General features: G+C 52.8%; 1 protein-coding gene across 9 annotated transcripts in view; it reads left to right on the plus strand.

Annotated features, from left to right (window-relative positions):
• Positions 1–23073, plus strand: part of LOC121462496 (DAB2 interacting protein) — a 172908-nt gene that overhangs the window by 89834 nt on the left and 60001 nt on the right. For all 9 annotated transcript variants that reach the window (XM_041674093.1, XM_041674091.1, XM_041674096.1 and 6 more), the window contains one exon: positions 13368–13510. In XM_041674093.1, coding sequence (XP_041530027.1) covers positions 13368–13510 — 143 coding nt within the window. The remainder of the gene's footprint in view (positions 1–13367; positions 13511–23073) is intronic.

Below are 23073 nucleotides of genomic sequence, written 5' to 3' on the forward strand. Positions count from 1 at the left end.
CCCACTGCTATTCTCATCTGACCCTTGATCCCCTGAGCTTAGGTGTCCTCGTGGGCGTCTGCTCGCTCAGTCCTGGAGACAACTGGCCCAGCCTTGGTAGCATGGATAGAGAGGGGGATAAGGAGAGGCCCCACCCCTTCTTTTCAGCTCTAGAACCTTCTAGAGTGTCCCTTGTTCCCTCTTTGGTAACTACTGAGGTGTGAGTGGCTGTTTCCTGGCCTGTGTCCCTCGCTCAGGTGGAGTGCTGGGACCAGTGGCTGGCTTGAAGAGCCAGGAGCGCTTTTCTCTCTTCTCATGAGCTCCGGGGAGGTAGTGCTGACTTCTCTCAACAGACCACCTGGGAGGGAGCATATTTGACTCTTGACCCCTGCTCCCCTCTGTGGGCAAGTTGCTCATCTCCAGACTTCTTTCCTCATCTGCAAACTGGGCAGCTGTGAGGGCTCCAAACCATACAGGTAGGCGTTCAGCCAGCGTCCATCTCCTGCTGCCTGCTGTTTCAGGGTACACCCTTTCCACACTTTCCCCAGAGCCCACGGTAGTAGGGCCTATCCTTCTACTTCACACTGTCCCAAAGCATCATCACTGACAGCTCCCGAGGCCCAGCTAGGACCAGGAGGTGGAGAGAGGGGAAGGGATGAGCACTTGGGGAACCAGAACAAGTGTTCTGAGGGGCCAGAGCTGGTCAGAGCTGACCAGTCTGCAGAGTGTTTTCCCACCAGTTGGGGGCAGCAGAGGGCAGCGAGTGGACATCTGGGTGGCTACTCTCAGCAAGAGCTGAGGTCCTAGTTGTATCCCTGGCCACAAGGAGCCATTAGGCTTTGAAAGCTGCTGGGTGAGGTGTGGGTGACAACACTGGCCAGGGATTAGCTAATAACAGCTGGGGGATGGTATGGGTGGCTGAGCTGGCTTGGGCTGGGTTGTTCAGACAGCTGTCCCCTTGGGTTCATTGGAGGGCCATGGTTTGTGGCGCCGACAGACTTGCATCAGGAGAGGCTCAGGGTGAGAGGCTGGTGTGTAAGCTGACAGGAAGAGTTAGGGCGCAGCCTGAACTGTTACCTGCTCCTTGAGTCCCGTTAGTGTCTCCACTACTTTGGGAGAGAATAGGACGGCATTCTAAGGAGATAGATGACAAGTCAAGTCCTGACTGGGTCCCAAGCTCATCGTGGCTGTTCCTGGCACTCTGCAGGTCTGTTTGTTTCCTCCTTACAACTCCAGGTCACACACATTGTACTTTCCAAGATGACTGCACCGCACATAGGGAAAGCCCAACCCCCAGGCTGCCTCTCTTGTGCACCTGGATGTGGAGAGCCTCATGGACCAATGTGTGCTTGCCAGTGTCATCATTTGGACGAGGACTCTTAAACTCCCAGAGGGGAGGTGTGTTGCTTGGAGATCACACAGTCAAAGGGGGTCAGAGCTGACATTTGAATTCGGGCTCCCCTCCCCTACTTTCTGTCCTACACAACACATGGGCCGGCAGGTGTCTGTGTAGGACAGATGCTCCAGCATAAGAGAGAGCTTCTTTTTGCACCCCACCTTTTAACCCTGCAGGCCCTTTCAGGAGCCTGGATAGAGGCATGATTCAGATGCCTTCATTTTCCTACTTTCCTTCTCACTGTGTGTTGTGTTAATGTGTTCTCCTGGAGGTGCCCATGTCTATGGTGCCCATGATTGCATGTTCTCGTGGAGGTGCATGTGTGTATACGGTGCCCATGCTTGCGCGTTCTCGTGGAGGTACATGTGTGTATACGGTGCCCATGCTTGCGCGTTCTCGTGGAGGTGCATGTGTGTATACGGTGTCCATGCTTGCGTGTTCTCGTGGAGGTGCCCATGTCTATGGTGCCCGTGCTTGTGTGCTCTCGTGGAGGTGCATGTGTGTATACGGTGCCCATGCTTGCGCGTTCTCGTGGAGGTGCATGTGTGTATACGGTGCCCATGTTTGCGTGTTCTCGTGGAGGTGCATGTGTGTATACGGTGCCCATGTTTGCGTGTTCTCGTGGAGGTGCCCATGTCTATGGTGCCCGTGCTTGCGTGTTCTCGTGGAGATGCACGTGTGTATATAGTGCCCATGCTTGTGTGCACATGTATGTATAGAGACCAGAAGTTGACTTTGGGAACTTTCCTCTGCTTCTCTCCCTCTCTCCCCTCATCTCTGATCTCTGAGGTCGCTGGTGTAAGCTGACTGGCTGGTGGGTCCTAGGGACTTGCCTTTCTCTACTTTCCCAGCATGTGCCACTGAGCCTGGCTTGCTTTCTTTTCCTTTTCCTCCCTTGGCTTCTAGGGATTGAATTTAGGCCCTCATTCTTGTGTGGCGTACACTTTACTGACAAGCATCTCCCCAGCCTCCACCCCTTCTCTTTTTTTAGACAGGCCTTGGACTCTTGATTTTTGGCCTCCACCTCTTGAGTGCCCAGAGGACAGACATACACTATCATGCCTTCTTTACATAGTTCTGGGGATCTAACTCAGGGCTTGTGTTTGCTGGGCAAGTGCTTTACCAGCTTAGCCACACAACCAGCCTGATTTCCTCACTGTTTCCTGCTATGAATACAAAGTGATCCTGTGGCATCAGGGTTGGATTACAGGCATAATTACACGTGAGTTCTTGGGTAGGATTTGCTTCTGAAGCCAGGAGGCCCTCTGTGGAGGTGGCTGATACTGACATCTGTTTCCTACACTAGTCTACACATGCTGATGAATAACTGCCTGTGGGGTTGATTAAAGAACATCTCAGAGGAACCATGAATGCCCCTCCTCTGCCCTGGTGCCTACTAGGGGGTAGGTGGATCCATTTCCCCAGCCTCATATCCGGGAATCCAGAGCCCCACAGGCCTGTCCCAGCCTCTGCCTTGGGGCAGGTTGGTCTTCCATCCCCTGCTTTGAGAGACTCTTATTGGCAGCTGCACTCTCTCCTCTCTGAAAGGCCTTCCTGAGCAGACATCTCCTTGGGAGCTTCAGTATCTCCTGTCCTTCCTCTGCTCACTCTGTCACTAATGATCCAGCACGTGCGTCTTCCACCAGCTGATGGTGACCTTCTCAAGGGCAGGACTGGCTTCTGATTCCTGGAATCTTCAGAGCCTGCTGTGGGCACCTGCTAGGGGCTGGTGGAATATGGGGGGGGGGTGTAGGGAGCAAATTAATTAGATAGTGGTGAGGTGGGGAGCAGCCTCCTCCTCCAATCTGAGAGTCCCCCCACTCTATGCCTGAGGCCGCTGAGACCATCTACTCTGAGAGGGAAGGTTGACCTGTTGCCCAGAGCCCGACAGCACATCAGCAGGGCGAGGCCTAGACTCTGCTCACAGTTCCTCCGAGCCTTCGGAGGCCATGACTGCCCGTCAGAGCAGCCTGCAGCTAGCTGCCTGACGTGGAGGCCAGTGGCCCATCTGTGACTGTTTTCTTGTGGACAGGCACTGGCACTTGGCAGTCCTGCTGCACGGACTGTGGGTGCAGCTGCACCTCTCAGTCTGGCTTTCTTGCTGCTCAAGGCAGAGGCCCCCTGGGGTTTCTGTTGTTCCCCCCCACTGGCTAGCACATCTCTCTGCCTTGCTCCAGGCCTAGTCCGAACTCTAGGGTGTCTGGGAGGCTCCACCATCTGGCCTACCATCCGTCCTTTGGGTTAGCCACTGTTTGGGGTTAGGTCCTCTTTCATTTGTCTTCTCAGCAATTGAATTCCTGTTGGTGTGGTGGGGGAACATACCCCAAAGCGAAGGGTTTAGAGGTCAGCTAGTTTCTAGACCAATGAGGAAACAGAGTCACAGAAAGGCTAACATGCGTGTTCAGGGCCTCATGGTTGGTTGTGGAGTGGTCTGCCCAGACTGAACTCAGCACTGCTGCTCCCTGGCTGTGGCCCTGTGTGAGGTTCTTGCCCTTTCTGAGCCTCTAATTTCCCATCTGCATAGTGGGTTGTGAGGACCAAAGGAATCATGAAAAGCTCTAGCACAGGGCCTGATGGGTCTTTGTGAGTGTGTGTGTGTGTGTGTGTGTGTGTGTGTGTGGTGAACAGGGAGGCTGAATACTCTGCTGGGCCACCTCCGCCAGAGCATTTGCTCACACAGGATGGGGAAGGCGTGATTCACTAGGAAGACCGGCCTAGTCATGAGATCTCAGCCCTGAGGCCCAAACATGAGAGGCCAAAAGCAAGGGAAGGCACCCTGGTGGAATAGACTTCCTGAAGCCACCTCCTGTGCTGGCCTAAGGTCATCCTAGAACGATGGTTCTCACCCAGTGGGTTGTGATCCTTTTGGGGAGTCTAACACTCCCCACCCCCAGTTGCCTAAGACCATAGGAAAACACGGGTATTTACATTACAGTTCATAACAAAATTACAGTTATGAAGTAGCAATGAAATAATTTCAACATGAAGAACTGTATTAAAGGATTGCAGGATTAGGAAGGTGAGAACCACTGGCCTAGAACGTGATGGCCTTCAGGCATCTGAGCCAGTTTACGCTAAAGGCATGTCCATGGGCCTGGTACTTTATGGGATGGTCAGCCACTCCCTGGCTGCTCCCTGTGTCCCAGCCGAGCCTGATTTCCGCTTGTGGATGTCTGCTCAGGCCCGGGGGAAATATTAGAGGGCCGTGTTCATATGGCCTTTCCCCTCCTGTGTCACCCACCCTCTCTGCCTTCTCTGGGCCTTAGGGTTTCAGGGACCCTTGCCTTGCATTTCCTCATGCTGTGTCACGAGCCCCCGCTGGTAGTCTGGAAGTTGGAGGCCAGGGGGCCCTGCAGCAGTGACAGGGATCTCCAGAAGCAGTCACGCTCACTGCTGTTCTGAGCCCAGAGTCTGCCTGCATTGCCCTCTGTGGCTTCCCTGGCCTTGCCTCTCTCAGTACCCTGTCCCATCTTCCGTATTTCTAAAAAACCGCCTCCTCTGGTAAGCCCACCAGGAATACTCCTAAGTGGACTTCTTTAAAAAGTCTTCTTATGCCAGGTAGTGTTGGTGCATGTCTTTAACCCCAGCACTCGGGAGACAGAGGCAGGCGGATCTCTGTGAGTTCGAGGCCATCCTGGTCTACAAGAACCAGTTCCAGGACAGGCTCCAAAGCTACACAGAGAAACCCTGTCTTGATTGTGTCGTAGATATAAATCCACTCCAGAAATAGTGAAATCCTGCTAGGCTTATGGCCCCTGATCTGGGGTTTTGCAGTCCAGTGTGGCTGGGAGGCTTTAAAGATATTCATTTGTATTGAAAATGTCCACAGAGGGACCTGACCAAGACTGAGGGCATTGGGGATGCCAGCTCAGGGACCTAAAAGGAGGAGCTGGGTCCTCCAGGCAAAGGGGCTTCCATTTCAGATAGCCCTTTAGGAGTCTTTGCTGGTCAGAGGGAGCAATAAAAGCAAGGTCAGGGGAAGTGGAGGCCATGGCGAAGATAGTGGGCAAGAGGCTCGCATGTTGCTGTAGGCTGGACTCTCCTGCGGGATCCCATTGTCCTCACAGACACTGCGTTTTTATAGTTATTTTCCCTTTTACAGGCAGGGAAGCAGCCATGATGTCCAGCCCCTGGCTTAGGCAGCTTGACCCCTGAAGAATGTTGTCTTCTACGCCCCACTTTTTCAGGGAGATGGAAGGCAGATCTCGGATTTGGCAGGGCCGTTCTTGGTGTTTTGCCACATGGGGACTTGTGAGTGTGTTTAAATTTAGGGCAGAAAGACATGTTTGGGGCAGGAGTTTGTTGCTCTTTACAAAACCCTGAGAGCCACACATTGAAGCCCTGTAAAAATGGATAAATGGGGTGTGCTCGGAGACACCCCAAAATGAAGCCTCCCACACAAGGCAGGGAGAAAATGTCAGTGGCAAAATTAAGCTCTTCAGGGTCACTTCCCCGTCTTTCCCTGATGTGACTGGCGTTGGCAGCAGTGTCATTTGTGGCTACCTGTTAACTGCTGAGCCTGTGTATGTGTGTCTGGGCTCGTTTCTGTGTTCTCTTGATTTGCATGGTGTATGTGTGTGTCTTTGTCTTGTGTATGCTGGTTGGCCAGCATACGTATTTGCACGCACATCTGTGAGTACAGTGGTGCTGGAGAGACACATATAAAACCTTTCTTGTGGGTGTGCCTTTTGTGTAGGCATTGTTGCCATGCTTGTCCTTGAGCCTGAATATGGTTTCAGGCTTGTATATTTCTCCATGCGAGAATGTGTTTATGTGCGGTTTTCTGGCCAGGATGTTGGTTTGAGACAGGGTCTCATTCTGTAGCCCAGGCTGGCCTCCAACTCGAGATCCTCTGCCTCCTCCGTGCTGGATTACAAATTTCTTGGCTATTCAGTATTTTGAGACAAGAGTTTATTCTTGAATGTCCTAGTCTTGTTTGGGGACCTCATGGCTTGTGGTCCTTTGTTCTGCTGACAAGGGGGGCTATGAAGATCTTTCATGTTCAAGGGAACACTGGCATAGGTCAGAGGGTGATCTGTGGGCAGGCCATCAGAAAGGCAGCAGCTTCCGATCCCAGCTTAAAATTCCTCTTCTCTTTCTCCTGTGACCATGCCTGTCACTTCATTGAGTCATTCCCCAGCTTTGGTCACCTTTGATGGTGGAGGAGGTTTGGAAGAATGGCACATGCAGAGGACATGGGCAGAGCCAGCACATTTTTTGGCACGGAGTGCCAAGCCTGGGAGATCCAGGCAACCCGGCTGGTCACTGATCTTAACTTCATAGGACTGGCAGGTGCTGCACTGGCAAGCGCTCACTCACCCTAGTCCCTTGTGTTTCCTATGCAAGACTGAGGAGGCCTGGACAAAAGAAGTACAGCTTCCTGGGGGAGTCTAGAAGCATGGTGCTGAAGTTGGAAGGAACTGAGGAGACCTAGGTATTGTGCTTAGTTATTCTAAACAAATCTGACCACCCTCTGGACCTTGGCTCCTGTTTGTACCATGTGGGTCCTATTGCTTTTACCCATGCACTTAGGAAATAAGTCTCTTGCCACCCTGCTCCTGCACTTGCCTGCTGTGTGCCCAGCGTCTCTCTTCTCTGGGGTTCCAGAGGTGGCACTCTCTGGCTGGGATCTTCCCCTGCCTTTTCTGTTTTGCTTATTTAGATGTGTTCTTGGCATTTCGACAGAGCCCTAGAATGGAATTGAAGGAGACATCTGTGAAAACAGCCTCCCTCCCGAAGCTTCCCTGTTTGGGTTTGGACTTTTAAAATCCGGCATGGGTAGAGCTGGGTTCTGCCCAGCATGGATCCTTGGCATTCTGCCTGCGTTCCAAGCACCATCTCAGAGTTGCAGGTTGGACAGATAAAGGGAGACAGAGGTATGCCAGGCCGTTTACACGTCTGCAGTGACCCAGGGTCTGCTTACAGGAAGGGGAGGAGAGGAAGGCTGGGCTGGGTGGAAGGACACTGAGGGTAGGGAAGGGGCATGCTCTTGACTGAGTACTCACTGTCCTCTAGGTCTGGGCTCAGGACTGTAGGAGATATATAGCCGGTTGGAGGCCCTTGGTGACAAGGGGCTCCCAGGGTGGTGTGGTTGTGCACACCCTCTAGAGTACAGTGCCTGTGAGGACTCTCCTCCCCTGTGAGTCCTGTGTGCAGAGGATGGTCTGAGCTGTCTGTTTCACCTCTGGGGAAGGAGGTCCCCACTCTGCTCACCCCACATTCCAGAACTCTCCTGGGTAAGGTCCAAGCTCTGCTAGATAACAACGTAGCCACTCTGAGCACGGATCTTAATCTCTCCCAGCCTCCACTTCCCTTCAGCAAACCTGACATTCTGGTACTGAAGCCCGCATTCTCTCAAGGACTCTTAGCAGAGGCCTTGAGCCTCCTAGGCTGACTCCCTCCCTGCTGAGAGATGTGCTTGGAGTTTTCATGGACACAGCAACTTGGCAGAACAGGAGCTTGCTCGATAACCCATCATTTATCATCATCATCATCACTTGGAATTGATTGAAATGGGTGAATGAAGAAATCATGCGTCTGGAATTCTGAAAGGGTTCTGAGCATTGCTGGAGAGAGCCTCCCTGAGACGAGCAGGGGTGGGCCAGATGTTACGACAGAACGGCCACAATGGGAGGGGGTGCCTGGTGACCCGTCCTTCTAGCCAGAGACACCTGTGTTCTCCACTCTGGTCTGTCCTGGGTCTTGGCCAGTGGTAGAGTGGGGGTCAGCCGTGAGTGGTTGTGTTCTTTTGGGTGGGGGTCATTCACAGAAGGGCAAAGCAAGGATTAGCAACAGCAGCCTTGTATGAAAGCCCTGAGGCCTTGCTTGAGCCCAGTACACTGGCACAGCTGCCTGTGTGTTAATGGAGGCCAGTACCCCACAGGGGCAGAGCAGGCCCTGTCCCTGTGGACTGCAGGCTGCCTGCTGTGTTTTACACTTCAGCCCCTGCTCCCTGGATGAAAGCTGAGGCCTCACCTGAGCAGCCCCATGGCTGCACACTGCACATGGGGAGTCCTTTGGAAGAAAGCACTAGTTAAAAGAGTGGTTCTCACTGTGGCCGCAAGCAGCTTCATTCATGTCTCTGTCCCCCAGCCAGCACTAGCAGCCTGCAGACTCCATAGAGGCCCAGGCAGACTCTTCCCTGTGTCGCTCACCCACACCTTGGGACAAAAAGAATTGGCTGCACTTGAGCCAGTCTCAGAAATGGTGACAGTAAAGCCACTACATGTGATTGCTTAAATATCTGTTGATATCCTGGTAATATCTGAGCATAATTCTTCCCATAATTCCCGGAAAGTAGGTCCCGCCATTAGCCTGTTTTACAGGTAGGATACTAAGGTTTGAAAAGAACCAGTGATTTTTACAGAGGTTGTCTGAACCTAGACCAGACGTGGTGTTGCATGTCTGTAATCTCAGCACATGGAAGGAAATAGAAAGAGTAGGAGTTTTGAGGCCAGCCTGGGCTACGTGAGACCATGTCTCAACATCTTCCCCTGGCAGGGGTGGGGTGGGGGAGATTTGATCCTAGGAAGCCGAGTGCAACCCCTGGAATCCTAGCACTCAGGAGACTGAAGTAGGAAGATCATGAATTCAGGGCCAGCCTGGGCTACATGCTGAACTTCTTAAAAAACAAATGAACAAAGATTTTTGAACTTAGGCACCATGAAAAAGTTTGAGGTGCCCAGAGGTTGATTGGCAAGGCCAGATTCTCTGTGTGTGTAGTGTGATAGTCTCCTAAAGAATGTGTGATGGAGATTGGGGGGGGGGCGGCAGGGGGGAGACTGTGGGAGGTTGCGGGAGGGGGGTGACTGTGGGAGGTGGTGGGGGGTGACCATGGGGGGATGACGGGGATGACTGGGAGGTGATGGGGGCAGCTGGGGGGTTGATGGGAGGATGATGGGGGGGGCGACCATGTGGGGGATGACGGGGGTGACCATGGGGGGGTGACAGGGGTGACCGTGGGGGGTGATGGGGGGTGACTGTGGGAGGTGGTGGGGGGTGACCATGGGGGGATGACGGGGGTGACCATGGGGGGGTGATGGCGACCATGGGGGGTGATGGGGGGGTGACTGTGGGGGATGACAGGGCAGCTGGCGGGTTGATGGGGGGATGATGGGGCGACCATGGGGGGGTGACGGGGCCACCGTGGGGGTTGACCGTGGGGCGACCGTGGGTGAGTGACGGGGGCACAGGCAAAGGAGTGATCATGCAGTGATTTGTTGAAAGCATGTCTAGCCCTCACAGACGAGCTAGCCTGACATATGCTATTATAAACTCTAGGTTTTTATGATACCTTTGTATTTGGAGGAGTTACTTGTGAGAATAAACTTAGCTTTTGTTGGAGGTTCTGTTCTGCACCCCAAGCCTAAACTCTGGTCAGCTTTGTTTGTCCTGGTTAATCCTTACTGCATGTCCCTCCCTAACTTATTTCACAGTGAGGTGATAGGCCTTGCCTACCAGCTCTCCGAGACAAGCTGGGGTCTGGTACATCTGGGTTTGAGGCCTGTGTGCCTACTTGCACTTCTTAGTTCTTAGGCACGGACTGTCAGTATGCCCAGCACAGCCCCAAAGTGGGTGCCAAGAGCTATTTGTTTGTTTGTTGAGGCAAGGTCTCACTACGTAGCCCTGGTTTGCCTGGAATTCAACAAGATCTGTGCCTGCCTCTGCCTCTGGAGTGCTGGGATCGAAGGTGTGCACCATCAGGCCTGACTTGAATGAACGGGAACCTTGTCTCATGCCACTTAGTCAAAGGTGGACTGGGGCCTTTGTTTTCCCTGTGGTGGCATCAGGCTCGGTACCTGATGCATGGCAGGCAGTCTGCCACTGAGCTACCTCCCAGCTCTTTGACTTGGGCCTGGCATAACTTTCTGGCTTGAAGACCAACTAGCTGCTCTTCATGAGTTCTGGTTCTGGCTGATCCCATGAAGTGGGGTGGGGGGTGGGGAGAAAGGCTTGTCTCTTTCATCCAGGGCAGAGGACAAACCACCTGACTCTTCAGCCCGGTGAATCTGGGCAGAGTCCGGGAATGCAGCTTGGGGCCTTTGATCTTGGGAAGACCTTTCACCTCTCTGGACCTTTGTCACCCTCAGTAATGGCTTATTGGCTTTGAGTCTCCTTCCAGGATGAGGGTGTTTATTATATGTGGGGCTCTGAACGGGGACCCAGGTCTGTAGGGCAGATTGTGGAGAAGTGGGTCTTAATAGGAATCCTCAATGACTCCCTGAAGAACCCCTCATGATCTGAGTTGCTGGGCCTCTTGGGTATGTAAACAACATGGCTGCTGTGTTCCCAGTGTCTTGTGTGGCAGGCTTTTGGCGTACTAGTTCCCAAGGCCATTGCTGGGTAAGGGGAGGTAGCAGGTAGCATTGGTTTTTCAGAAGGAAGTCACTGCCCTCTGACAGGTGGCATCTGAGACTCGTGAGGACAAGTGGGGAAGTTGCAAGGGTCCAACCCACTTTCTTAGAGGGGAGAAGACTTTTATTTTTTTTTTTAACTCAGAAATAGGGTTGAACTGAAGATATTATTATAGAATGGGCTCCATTGTCAAGTGGGCTTTGTGATTCTTTGTACCTAAGAGTGTAACAATGGTGAAATCTTCATCAGTGCAGAAAGTGAGAACCCAGAGAAGTCCAAGTGTGCTGGGGAGACTCCCTAACTTAATACTCGTGAGGGAAGGCCACACAGGGCAACCAGGCGGCTGGGAGAGCCAGCGTTTGCTTGGAGGTGCAGGGTCCTGCCTGCTGTGTCCCAGAAGCTTCAAGCTCCCCTAGTCTGCAATGCCTTGCCCGTGGATTATGTCTCAGGAGGAGGGTCCCTCCAATTTGTCCCGTAAGCCAAGAGGCACCTATTGAGTGCAGTGCGTTTGAACCCCTTGTCAGGCCATATGGGTACAGGGGTCAGATGCACTTGGACAGTACCAGCTAGGAAAGCCTTTGGGTGGGGGTGGCATTTTAGTGGCCCTGGGAGAACATGTGGAATGCTGACAAGTGACAACAGAAAGAGGCTGCTATAGAAGAAAAAGGTGTAGAGGGAAAAGGGCAAGGTGAGGGATAGCTTAAGATGTTGCAAGAGACGGGTGTCCTGTGGGAACTTCTCTGGCGTTAGCCTCTGGAACTGGCTGTCCTCGGGCAGACATCTCTGAGCAAGGCTTCTTCATTTGCAGGCAACGTCTTTCTGGTACTTTCTCTGTGGCACGAGAGGATTTACTTAGCCCATTATTGAGCTTGTCATGTCTGGGGGGGTTGAGACTGCAAATGTCCCCTTGACCTTCTGAGGTCAGAGGACCGTCAGACCCACCCGTTCTCCTGTGATGGATGAAATGTGACATTCAAATCTCAACGACAGCACTGACATCAAAATAGTTACCACCCCTTTACTTCTGTCCTAAGATTACCCTGGATGGAGACTGAGTGGGTGGGTCAAGCCCTCCTCGGGGAGTTCCCAAGGTGCCTGCAGGTCCCAAGCTCAGTGTCTTAGAATCTCTCTCTCTCTCTCTCTCTCTCTCTCTCTCTCTCCCTCTCTCTCTCAGAATTTCTCTGTGTAGCCCTGGCTGTCCTGGGACTCACTCTGTAGACCAGGCTGGCCTTGAACTCTCAGAAAACCACCTGCCTCTGCCTCCCGAGTGCTGAGATTAAAGGATTAGAGTTTCTAATGCTATGATTAAAACAAAACAAAACAATAACATGACCAAAGGAACTTTGGGAAGAAAGGGTTTATCAGTTTATGCTTTTATATCTTAGACCATCACTGAAGGAAGTCAGGACAGGAACTCAAACAGAGCAGGAACCTGGAGGCAGTAGCTGATGCAGAGGCCATGGCGGGGTGTTGCTTTCTGCCTGCTCCCTATGACTTACTCAGCCTGCTGTCTTACAGAACCCAGGACCATCAGTACAGGATGGCACCACCCACAATGGGCTATGCCCTTCCACATCAATCACTAAATTAACAAATGCCCTACAACTAGATATTGTGGAGGCATTTTCTCAGTTGAGGTTCCCTCCTCTCAGATGACTAGCCTGTGTCAAGTTGACCGAAAACTAGCCAGCTCACTCAGTAAGACTAAGCCGTGGCTCCTTGAGCCCCGCAAAATTTCATCATCTATCAAGGGAGCTCTGGTCCAGCCTGCGCGTACTGACTGCTGCCTGCCTCCTCCCCTGCTTCTTCATTAGTCCAGAAGCTCTGGGGTGGGGTGACTGGAGTTGGGGATGGTGGTTTAAGCTGGAGCTTCAGGTTAATGCTGCCCGGTGAATCTAGGCATGGTCTGAGTCCGGTGTCCCAAATCTGAGGAATACTCAGGAAATCCTTCAACACCTCAGGCCCCTCCCTAAGGCAGGAACTGGGAAACCCTGTACCCGTGGGAATTGGCCTTGCGGGGGTCCAAGGGTTTCAGCGCCCATCCAGACATCCAGTCACTGCCTACTCTGGTCTAGATGGCCAGAGTGCTGCTACCAGGCGCTGGCCGCCTAAAGGGCCTGCTCTCCCGGCCTTAGTTTCCTTCTGTGCAACCGCTCCTGTCAGTCCCGGACGGGGCGGGGTGTGGATTCCTCCCGGAGGTTGGGGGTGTGGCCTGGTTGTGAAGGAAGGCTGGGAGATGAGGGGCAGCTGGTGGCTCGAGACCCCCAGGTCCCCGCCCCTCCGGAGCCGGGTCCCCCTCACCTCCCGCCCTCTCGGCACCAGGGGGGCGGGGTAAGGGGCTCGGGCATCCTCGGCCACGGTCGGAGACTCTCGGCTCGGCGTCGCCAAGGCAACGGCGGCTTAGGGGCGGGGGCGACGTGGCGGGCTGGGCCGGCCGGCGGGCGGCGCGGGGTGGGCTGGGCCGCGCTGCGCGGGCCGGGCCGTCGGCGCTCGGTCGGCGGGCGGGCGAGCGGCGGCGCGGGCCGCGAGCTGCTGGGGCCGAACCCGGCCCGCCGTGGGCCGCGAGGGTGCGGGTCCCGGCCCGCTGCCGCCGCGCTAACCCCGCCTCCCCTTCCCCCTCTTGTCGCCCCGCGCGCAGGGCTTCCTCAGCCGTCGCCTCAAGGGCTCCATCAAGCGCACCAAGAGCCAGCCCAAGCTGGACCGCAACCACAGCTTCCGCCACATCCTGCCGGGGTTCCGGAGCGCAACCGCTGCCGCCGCCGCCGCCGCGGACAATGAGAGGTGAGCCCGCCGTCGTCCGGGCTGTGCCCCGAGGGCGCGGGGACAAAGCCGGAGCCGGGCAGAGCACGCTCCCGCGGGAGAGACGCCTCGCCGGCCTCCGGGAACTCCGGGAGCGGGGTCTACGTCGGGCCGCGGGGCCGAGGCTACACCCTTTGCTGCCCCCACCGGCTGCCGGAGGTCCAGGGTGAGGCCGGGCGGCAAGTGCCCTCTCGGGCATGAGGGGTCCTGCTTCTTCTGGCCGAGGTGGGCATTGTTTCCCGGGCCGTGCGGTGTCTGGAGGTAGGGGACGGAAGTGGCGCCTCCACCCTCAGGACCCATCCCCCGGCCTGCCGAGTCCCTCGGTGTCCGATACAAAAGACATTTTCGGTTGGGTCTTACCCAGACCAGGCAGCGCTCGTGGCGCGGAAAAGGGTGAACATCTGGAGGGGAGGAGCAGGGGGCTGGGCTGCTCTGGGGGCACATCTGCGCTAAGTAGGGCACGTGCTCCTCTGGGGGCTGGGGCGAGCAGAGCGGGCAGTGCCCAGTCGCTGGGTTGATGGGCATAGCATGAGACCCCGGAAGATGGGCCTTCCCCCTCCAGTCTGGGCAGCTGCTCCCCTCCTTTTCCTCCCGCTCCCAGGGGTGTCTCCTATTCCCTGCTTCCTTCTGGGTAAGCTGAGAGCAGGTGTGGAAATTCCAGGGGGAGGTGGCTTGTGGGGCAGAGGAGCGGGGAGGAGGTTGTTGAGCCTGCTTTGGAGTCACTGGCAACGTGCAGGCTTCAGCTCGCAAGGGCAAGCCATCCTGTCCGTGCGGGGGCACTGGGCGGGCACAGTCTCTGGGGGCCCTGGATCTCCTCCTTGAGTCGTATCAGCCACAGGCACCTTTCCACTTAGGCACAGGCACAGTGATGGATTCCTGTACCAGTTAGAACGTGTCGTGGAGGTGAAGGAGCCAATGGGCTCTAAGAAGCCTTTTCAGCATTCAGCCCCAACATCTTAGGGTACTGGCGTCTCCCTTCCTAGGTCTGTGTCCGCTTTACCATTGGCGAGTTGGCACTTTTTGTGTGGAAGGCACAGGTAGAATGATAATGTCTCTCCTTTCCTCCTTGGTTCCAGCAAGCAAAGGAGCCCAAGTTATCCCAACTCCTGCCCACGGTGGAATGACGATTAACTGACAGCTAGCGTCTTCCCCCAGAGTACCCCTCCCACAACCCAATTAGAACCGCTAGACCTTCCTTGTCCCTCAGCCCAGAGCGGCTCTCCAGTGCATCCCCACCGCTGTGTGCACCTGGCTTCCTGCCCCAGCTGCCCAGCCCAGCCTAAAGCAGGACCCCCAGCGTCTCACTAGTGGCTATGGTGCCTCAGGGGACCAGGCGTTCCCTGGCAGGAAGATGCTGCCAGGTCAGAGCTCAGTGCTGGGTGCAGCCACTGCGTCTTTGAAAATCTCCATTCCCATCTTTGTTATTATTGTCTGTCTGGACGGCAGGCCATCCGGTTTGCTGCCTTCCACTCTCCTACAGCTTCCACCTCCGGCTGTGTCCCCCAAGAACATGCCCTTCTCCGCGCTTTCCCTGGCAGGGGTCCGGACCCTCTGTTCTCGCATGCGAGGACTTGTGTACGTACCCGGTTTTGTGTGCGTACCCGGTTTTGTGTGCATGTGGTGGTTGTCCGGGAGCAGGAGAGACAGCAGGCAGCCCGGTGTCCCAGTGTGTCTGTCCGCTTGAGAGCAGGCGGCATGCGTGTGGTGTTTATCTCCCGCCCTGGGAAGCCGGCAGCGAGCGCTGGACTAGCAACCCTAGCCAGAGGTCCAGGCTCCATTAAGATGACCTCGGATACTTCCTGTTCAGCCTGCTCTCAGGTTAGCCTTGTTATATGCAGGGGGAGGGGTAGGCAGAGTCGGCTTTGAGAGTGAAACTACAAGTCCATTTCTGGAAATGTGAACGGCAGCAAGAGGAGCTGAATGTCACTGGCAGTGGTGTGGAATTGTCTTTTTAATTTTCTCTAAACAAGATCTGGCCTAGTGGCTTGTCTGGAATTGAAAAGGAGCCCAGGTTTCCATGAACAGTCAGGGAGACTGGGTTTGGAATCCTATTCAGTCTAGAGGCTGAAATGGGCTTTGCCAGTACTGGGGTCTTGGTTTGTTGCTTTGTTCGGGAACAGCTCCGCTGGCTTGAGCTGGGTGCATTGGCAGATGTTCCTCTGGGACAGTCCTGGAGTCATCATTCTCGGAGTTCACTGATTCATGGTCAGGCCTGGGTCAGTGGAAAGGGACCTCTTCACTCTTGTGGGTGTTGTGCTGCCCAGGTGGGGTGGGATAAGCAGATCAGGGAGAGATTGAATTCCCTCTTCATGGCACTCCCACTGACTGCTGTGCCTCTCCCGGGGGGGCTGGGGTAAATACAGACACCAAGCAGTGAGTGGATACTTGAGATGGGAAGGATGCTTGGGATGCAGCGATGGAAAAGGGAATAAACGCTTCCAAGGTTACATGCACGAGCCCTGATCCCAGAAGCCCTCCCGTGTAGATGAACAGTTTGGGGCTATCTGGGTCAATCTCTTGAGTCTAAGTGTGTGTGAATCTGCCTGGTTTGTATGACTGCTAAAGAGCCGTTGTGTATAGTCTGTGTGCTCTGCAGACTGCTGTGTTGGGGCGGTCCTTTTGTTGTTGCTCTGAAATTCTCTGTCCAGAGGCTGGAAACCAGGTAGTTCTGGGCTGGAATCTTCGAGACTCTTGAGAAAGAAATCTGCCCTGGGTGTGGGCTGCTGCCCTTTGGTTGTGAGGCTTGTGTCAGACTAGAAGAGTCTTAGGGGCTCAAGGGCTACAGGACAACAGGACAGGTTTGAGCCTTTGTACTTATTGTACTGAAGATGGCTTCAGAGGAGGTTCTCAACTGGTCTCTGATCTCTGGGCCTCTCAGACACTCCTGTCGCCTTCGGAGGCTTTGCCAGTAAGCATCAGGGGCAGGCAGTCATTTCTCCTGGACAGCAGAAGTGAGTGCTGGCCAGCGCTCCCCAGGTGAACTGGTGCTGGCAGAAGCATTTTCGTGCAGGCTGGAAGTGTTGCTGCTTCATTGGCAAGGGGTTTTAATGTTGGTAAAAGCAGTAAAGGATATGGTGGTTCTGCCTTCCCAGAACCTAGTCACTGAGCTAGGCCATTCAGCTGACATCCTTCTCCCTTATTTCCCCGATACCATTTCTCAGTAACTCTGGGTGAGAGTGTCCCCTCTGACTGACTCTCTGTACTCTGGAGTCCCCTCCAGAGTACCCTCTCATTCTTGCCAGTTGGCCTCCTATGATGCTTAACTTGGGAATGCAGCTGGGTGCATCTAGGCAAGGCTGGTGTGTGTACAGTTAGAGCTGCACTCTCCCTTCCAGGGACTGTGGAACTCAGTTTCCATAGCTGAGAGTTACTCAGGTGTATGTATAGACCAGGGAGGGTAGATAGTTGGAAGTGGGGTGGGATTGTTACAGGGACTCTCACCTGGCCTGAGAAGAAGACAGATAGGAGTTCTTTCTCCAGGACTGAGGTAGCTCTTGGAGGGAGAGACAGGAAGCTGGGTGGAGAACAGGAAGTGGAAGGTAGTGCTTGTCCGTAGTCCAGTGATTATGTGCTGGTTCCTGCCCTGCTGTGCACAGGGAATGGGACATCAAGCCCTTGTCTACTTTCCCTTGGGACTGGTCTGTGAAGTATAGTGACTTCAAGTTTAGATACTTATTAGGTATAATGTCAGCTTTGTCTTTGAAGTCCTTGCTGGAGCAAGTCACTTAGGCTTTTGGGAGCATCAGTTTATACAGCTACAGAGTGGACACAATGAAAATTATGATGGAGGTACTGGTATTGATACATTCACTATTTAATCACAAGTATTTGATCTTATTCCGTGCTGTTTCCTTAGCATTTAATACTGGGTCTCACACCCTTCTTAAATGTTTCTAAAATTTGATTAAAACATAATGTGTGAAAGAACTTCACCTAACTATAGGATTTCAAGTATTAGTTAACATCAGTTGGGGGAAGCCATCTTGTTTGGTAGGCCTCAGTTTTCTCATCCGTGTGCCAGGACTAACAGTCAGTCATGCGCTATCATTCCACAGTTGTAGAGAGATCATAGATGCCGCTGCTCCTTGCAGGAGGAATTGAGTCCTAATGGAGGGCGTTGTTAACCTTGAGCAAAGCAGAGCGAGTGCCTGGTAAAAGGCCCTCCACCTGTCCTTTCGTCCTCCTGTCCGTCTGCACCTGGGAGTGAAGAGGTTTCCAGTGTGGTTTTGAATGTCCACTGTTGCAGCTCCTCCTGAGCCGTCCTTATTTTAAATCATTTAGTTCAGCTTTACTTTTTCTTTACATTTTAAATTTAAATTCTAATTTAAATTTTTGAGCATTTGCTTTTTGTCTACATCTCTTATTTTCCCATAGGATAATGTCTTAGAAATAGAATTACTAAGTCAAAGAATATGAAGTTTGAAGTTTTGACACACACAAAAGGCGTATCGAAAGACTGTAATGGTTTAGTCTCTGCCAGTGAGTTTTGAGAGTGGCTACCTGTTAGTGTTTCTTCACACTAAGAGATGAGCTGTCTGTCTGTCATCATTAAAACGGTCTCTTTCATCTTGGAAAGGCAGAAAAATGGTATTTCTTTATTTACATTAATTTACTTGTTAGTGATTGGTTACTGACTGCTCTCCTGAGTCCAGTGGCCCGCTGTGCTGTTTCCTCCAGACTCACCCCATGTTCTAAATTTCTGACAGATCCCTCTGCAGACTTTCGGTTACCCTGACTGGCCGGCTGTGTATGGGTGGGTCCTACATGTTATATGAGCTCTACGAGAAATTCACTAACTCCTGGGAGGAAGGCTTCCTGGCTTTCATCCCCCTCCCATATGGGAATCAGATTTAATTCTTGAGACAGTAATCATTACAAGGGAAACTTATATTTATGGTACTTGGCGAGAGCATCCGTCCTTTACAGAGTAGATGGGCAGAGAAGGGCCACATGACTGCAGTCCTCTTGTAGTCACACTGCTTCCCTGTGCAGCTCTGTATGTGGCTCCTCAGGAGCGTGAGCAAGTCCAGCTAGAGCTGTGTGTGTGATTCTGAGCCTCAGCTCCAGAGGCAAGGAACGCCACAGAACACAACCTGGATGCGTGGAACAGCCGGTTTATTTGTGCTTTCTCATTTTCCTTGCCTTCCTTTTGTATCTGCGGTCCCCATGCGGACTTTCTAGGTATCTGAGCTGGGTAATATTTTAAGGAATGGTGGAATTTAGCTAGTGATCAGCCCCGGGCTGCCCAGCTGAAGTTTCAGAGGCTAGGAAAGCTGACCTTTGAACAAGCACCAATATATCTGCATACTTTTTATATATTTTGCAAATGTGTATCTGTCCTCAGGAAGGTGTGTGTGCATGACATGTAAATATTTTGGTATATGTCTATGTATTTGCAACAGACCAGCTTGGCATCCTGTTGGATTAGACCAGATGAAGTTTTAAGATTTCTGTAGGTCAAATACAGGAAATGATTCGATCTAAGTAGTCAGTAAGTGCTGACTACTGTATTATTATTGTGCATTTTCTTGATGTGTAAACTCCTTTTGTGTTTACATATACTCTGTGTTGTCCAGGTGCATGTTCTGTGTTTTCTGTAAATATGTGTGTGTAGTCTCGGGGTGCCCATTTGTACATTCCATCCACATATGCAGTACTGTCTGGGCATGTGGACATGCTGGCCTGTTTTGTTAACAAGCTGCCTAACTTCTTGGGGATAACTTACCCATCAGCAGCCTTTAGACTCCCCTCTCAATCTCACATGCTAAGCAGAACCCATGTCCTGGTGGCAGGACATGGGGCTTCTCTTCCCAAGTAGCCTTGCCTATTTCCAAGCCCCATATCAGAGGATATGCAAATCGACTCTTTAATGGAATTCCTTTGCAAAATATTATTTGAACCAGAAAGTTAATTACTGGGCTCTAATTAACGGCTATTTCTAAAGACCACAGAAAGAAACTAGCGATCACAGAGAGAGTGAAAAGGGGAGAAGGAAACCACAGACCTCCCTTCTGGCTGGTGCCTGTATTTGGCTTCTCACTGCTCTGAGCTGCCAGCCCCATTCTCTATGAGAATGAAGGACAAAGCTCCCCTTCCCAGAGAAGCTCTGGTGGTTACAGATTCTTGCTGTCTTGAGTATGTCTGTCTGGAAGGAGAGCCCTAAGTCCCTCTGGAAGGAAGGACTTTCTCCTGTCCGGTAGGGGCTTTGTGGGTGTGGGGGCAGCAGGTCTACATTGAACTGAGGCTCCCCCATCCTCAGAGTTCCACCATGCCATGCCCAAGGCCTGCCCTCTGTACTCACCGGCTTTCTTCCATAACATGTCCCCTTTCCTATTCACCCTATGCAAGGGGTACTCTTCCTTAGCCCCGCAGAGCCTCAACAGCTGCCATGGCTAAACCCCAGCAAACCTCTTCAGTGTGCATGTGGAGTCAGTGGTCCGGGAGTAAGGCGAGACTATACTTGGTCTTGTGCTGTCTCCTGATCTTTGAATACCGGAGGTTTCCCCTTCCATCCCTGCTGTCTGAGAGTGTCTGAGCTTCATGGACACATGACTGTCCACCACATGTGCTAGACTATGTGCACACATAGATTGCTTTTGGAACTTGGGCTGTAAGTACTTACAGAAGCCCTCACTTAGGCAAGTAGTGGGTATGATCCCAGGAGAGGGTGGAAGAGAGTGTCTAACCTGACAGCCTTCTGGGGGACCGCTTGGACATTCTTAGACTAAGATGTGACCCCCAAAACTGGAGGTTAAGCTTAATCCTGGAGAGATGTCAAGAATGCCTTTGGCAGGCTTCTGACTCCTGACAGCGCTTCTGCAGTCGGCTGGTCAGAAGCAATGACAGTGCCGTGTGCTGCCCAGAAATATTTAGTACCGTCAGTGAGTGAGTAACTTTGCTGCATATGCCTAAGTTTCTTAAGAGAGATGGGTCAGTGGACAGCCTCGAGGCCCTGCTTCTGGGAACGTTCCCCTAAAGGTAACCTGGTAGGCTTTTGCACCTTCTGCTGGCACTCATGGGTACTTTGGTGTTTCTGGCCAGGCTGGTGCAGGAGCTGCAAGAGTCACAGGCATGCTCTGAGTCCAGCTTTCCCATCTCTTGGGACAGCTTCCTGTGTTGTTCAGCTGCATGGTGAGTTGTTCCAGCACAGCAGTCCCCCACCTTCCTTTTTCCTGTGGGAAGCCCCCACTGTGGAGCTGGGGGTCTTCTACCCTCTCTCAGCTGCCCTGGCAAATCCCCTTCTCTTAGCCCCACCTGCCCGCTGTTGACCTGTCTTGAACAAACAGGGTCCTGCTTGATTGTACATCAGCCCAGTTGGATTGTAAAAGAGCATTGGGCAGAGGGATAGATGACACCAGGGTAGCACACACCCTAGTAAGATGCAACATTGTCTTTGGGAGTTTTCATGCTGAGGGCAGTGAATTAGTATAGCATCTCCCTGTGCCCACCGACTAAGGGGAAGTTAATTTCATGCTCTGTCTTTCTGACATTCATAATCAGAGCATTGTATTGCAGCTGCATATTGTTAGCACGTGAAGAATGGCCAAGCCTCAACAATTAGTGTTTCTGGCTGGGGAGGAGATTTATTAATGGATTGTTCCTGGCTCCACCCCTATTCCTATTCCCGTATATGCCTTTCAAGTCCCTACCCCAGACTGCAGCTAGGAAACTGAGTCGCAGAAGTGTCTGGGATGGAGTTTGTCCCAGATGTTGAAGGTAGGGGAGAGTCAGCATTAGAAAATACAGGTTCTTGAGCTCCACCCTAGACCTGCTGGATTAGACTTTGTGCTTGGGTAACTTGTGTCTCCTCCAAGTCTGAGAACTATTGCCCAAAGATGAGAAACGTTGTAGAGGGGCAAAGATGGTGACCCAGCTGTGTGTTGGCAGCTTGTCTAAGCATATCCCATGCTGTGTTCTTGATTCCTCACAGCGAGGAGGGGCTTGTTTCCCATTTCACAGAGGTAGAAACTGAAGCTCAGTGTGGAGTGGCCCTTTGTCACTCCTGAGAGATCTCTCTGCTCAGGCAGTTCATTCCTTGACCAGAGCTCAGCCAGAGCTGAGATTGTACCTTTATCTGGGCCTGCCATTTGCTTTAAGGTTGTAATGCCTTTTTAAAGAACATCCCAGCTGGGCCGGGTGGTAGTGGCACGCGCCTTTAATCCCAGCACTTGGGAGGCAGAGACAGGCAGATCTCTGTGAGTTCGGGGCCAGCCTGGTCTACAGAGCGAGTTCCAGGACAGGCTCCAAAGCCACAGAGAAACTCAGTCTCAGAAAACAAAAAACAAACAAACAAAAAGAACATCCCAAACCAGGAGTCTACTTGTTAGGAATAAGTTCATGGTCAAAGAAAGAAACCAGCACCCACAGAGGCCTCCCTGAGGCAGCCTGCTGCTCTTGCTCAGGAAGGCACTCACTTTTCTGCCGTGGAGAACTTCTCACTGGTGTTTACTGTATGGTTCCACTTTGGAAAGAGTCATTAGGCCAGCGCTCAGGGCTCCCTGGAGGTGCTACGATGAGGCCAGACATTGACACTGTGGTCAGCAGGTAAATGAACTAAGAGAGGGGAGGCCAAAGCTGGAGTTGCACTTGGTCCAGTATTGAGCCCACATGGATCACCCTGGCCCAGTCCTTTTTCTGACTCCCTGGTTCTAGGGGTGATGCTGAGGTGGAGAGAAGTAACTTCACTTACCATGATGAAGTCAGTGGCAGCCATGTAATTCAAGCTCAGTTCTATGCAGGCACCCCGCCCCCATAGGACAGCCAGTGTGACTGACTGTAGGGGTGTCCTGTCCTGCAGACAGAGCTCTCAGTGTAGCCTAAGAGAGGCCTGTCTTGAGGGGAGTAGCCAGATCAGCCCAGGCCACCTATCAGATGGTTGGTGAGTGAGAGGAGTGAGGGGGTCTGGCTTGTGAGGCAGGGTCTTGGAATTTGAACCCCTGGCTGCCCAGTCCCATCTCCTGTAGTTCCCACACTACCTCATGCTGAGGAGTCCTCTGAGACCTGGTGCCACCTGCTGTTTCTCTCTGAGCTTCAAATTCTCTATTTAGTGAAGCAGGCCCCAGGTTTCCTGAAAGGAATCCTTTGCACACTGAAGGTGTGTGAGGTCTTTGTTGGGCTTGGTTCATGGTGCTCAGGTAGTGAAACCCCTGGAGCTTCATGGACCTCTGTGGCTGGGCGGGATGCAGACATCCTTCATCTTGCTGTCTACATGGCAGGCTTCTCTTGGTGCTGGGATGGCACCACCCACCACCGTTGAGTGGACACTGAAGATGGGATCTGCTCGGTGTTATGCGTTTCCGTATTTCACCCTTACAGGTGCTACTGCCACCCCCACTTTACAGAGGAGAAAGCGGAGTCCCAAGGTGGCCCTATCAGCTGTCTTCCATGTGACCTCCGCTCACATGTTCATGTTACATTTCTGATAATACTAACAATAGCTAACTGCTTACCATTTTTGAGGCCCCTATGCCAGGCATTGGGCGGTGAACACACACCATTGCTGATGCCCTGGTATGCCTACTTTATCCTCCCTCCAGGGTTAGAGA

Source organism: Microtus oregoni, unplaced genomic scaffold (assembly GCF_018167655.1).
Source record: "Microtus oregoni isolate MIOR12 unplaced genomic scaffold, Mior012 000025F_ref0000491, whole genome shotgun sequence".
In the NCBI taxonomy this organism is placed as follows: Eukaryota; Metazoa; Chordata; class Mammalia; order Rodentia; family Cricetidae; genus Microtus; species Microtus oregoni.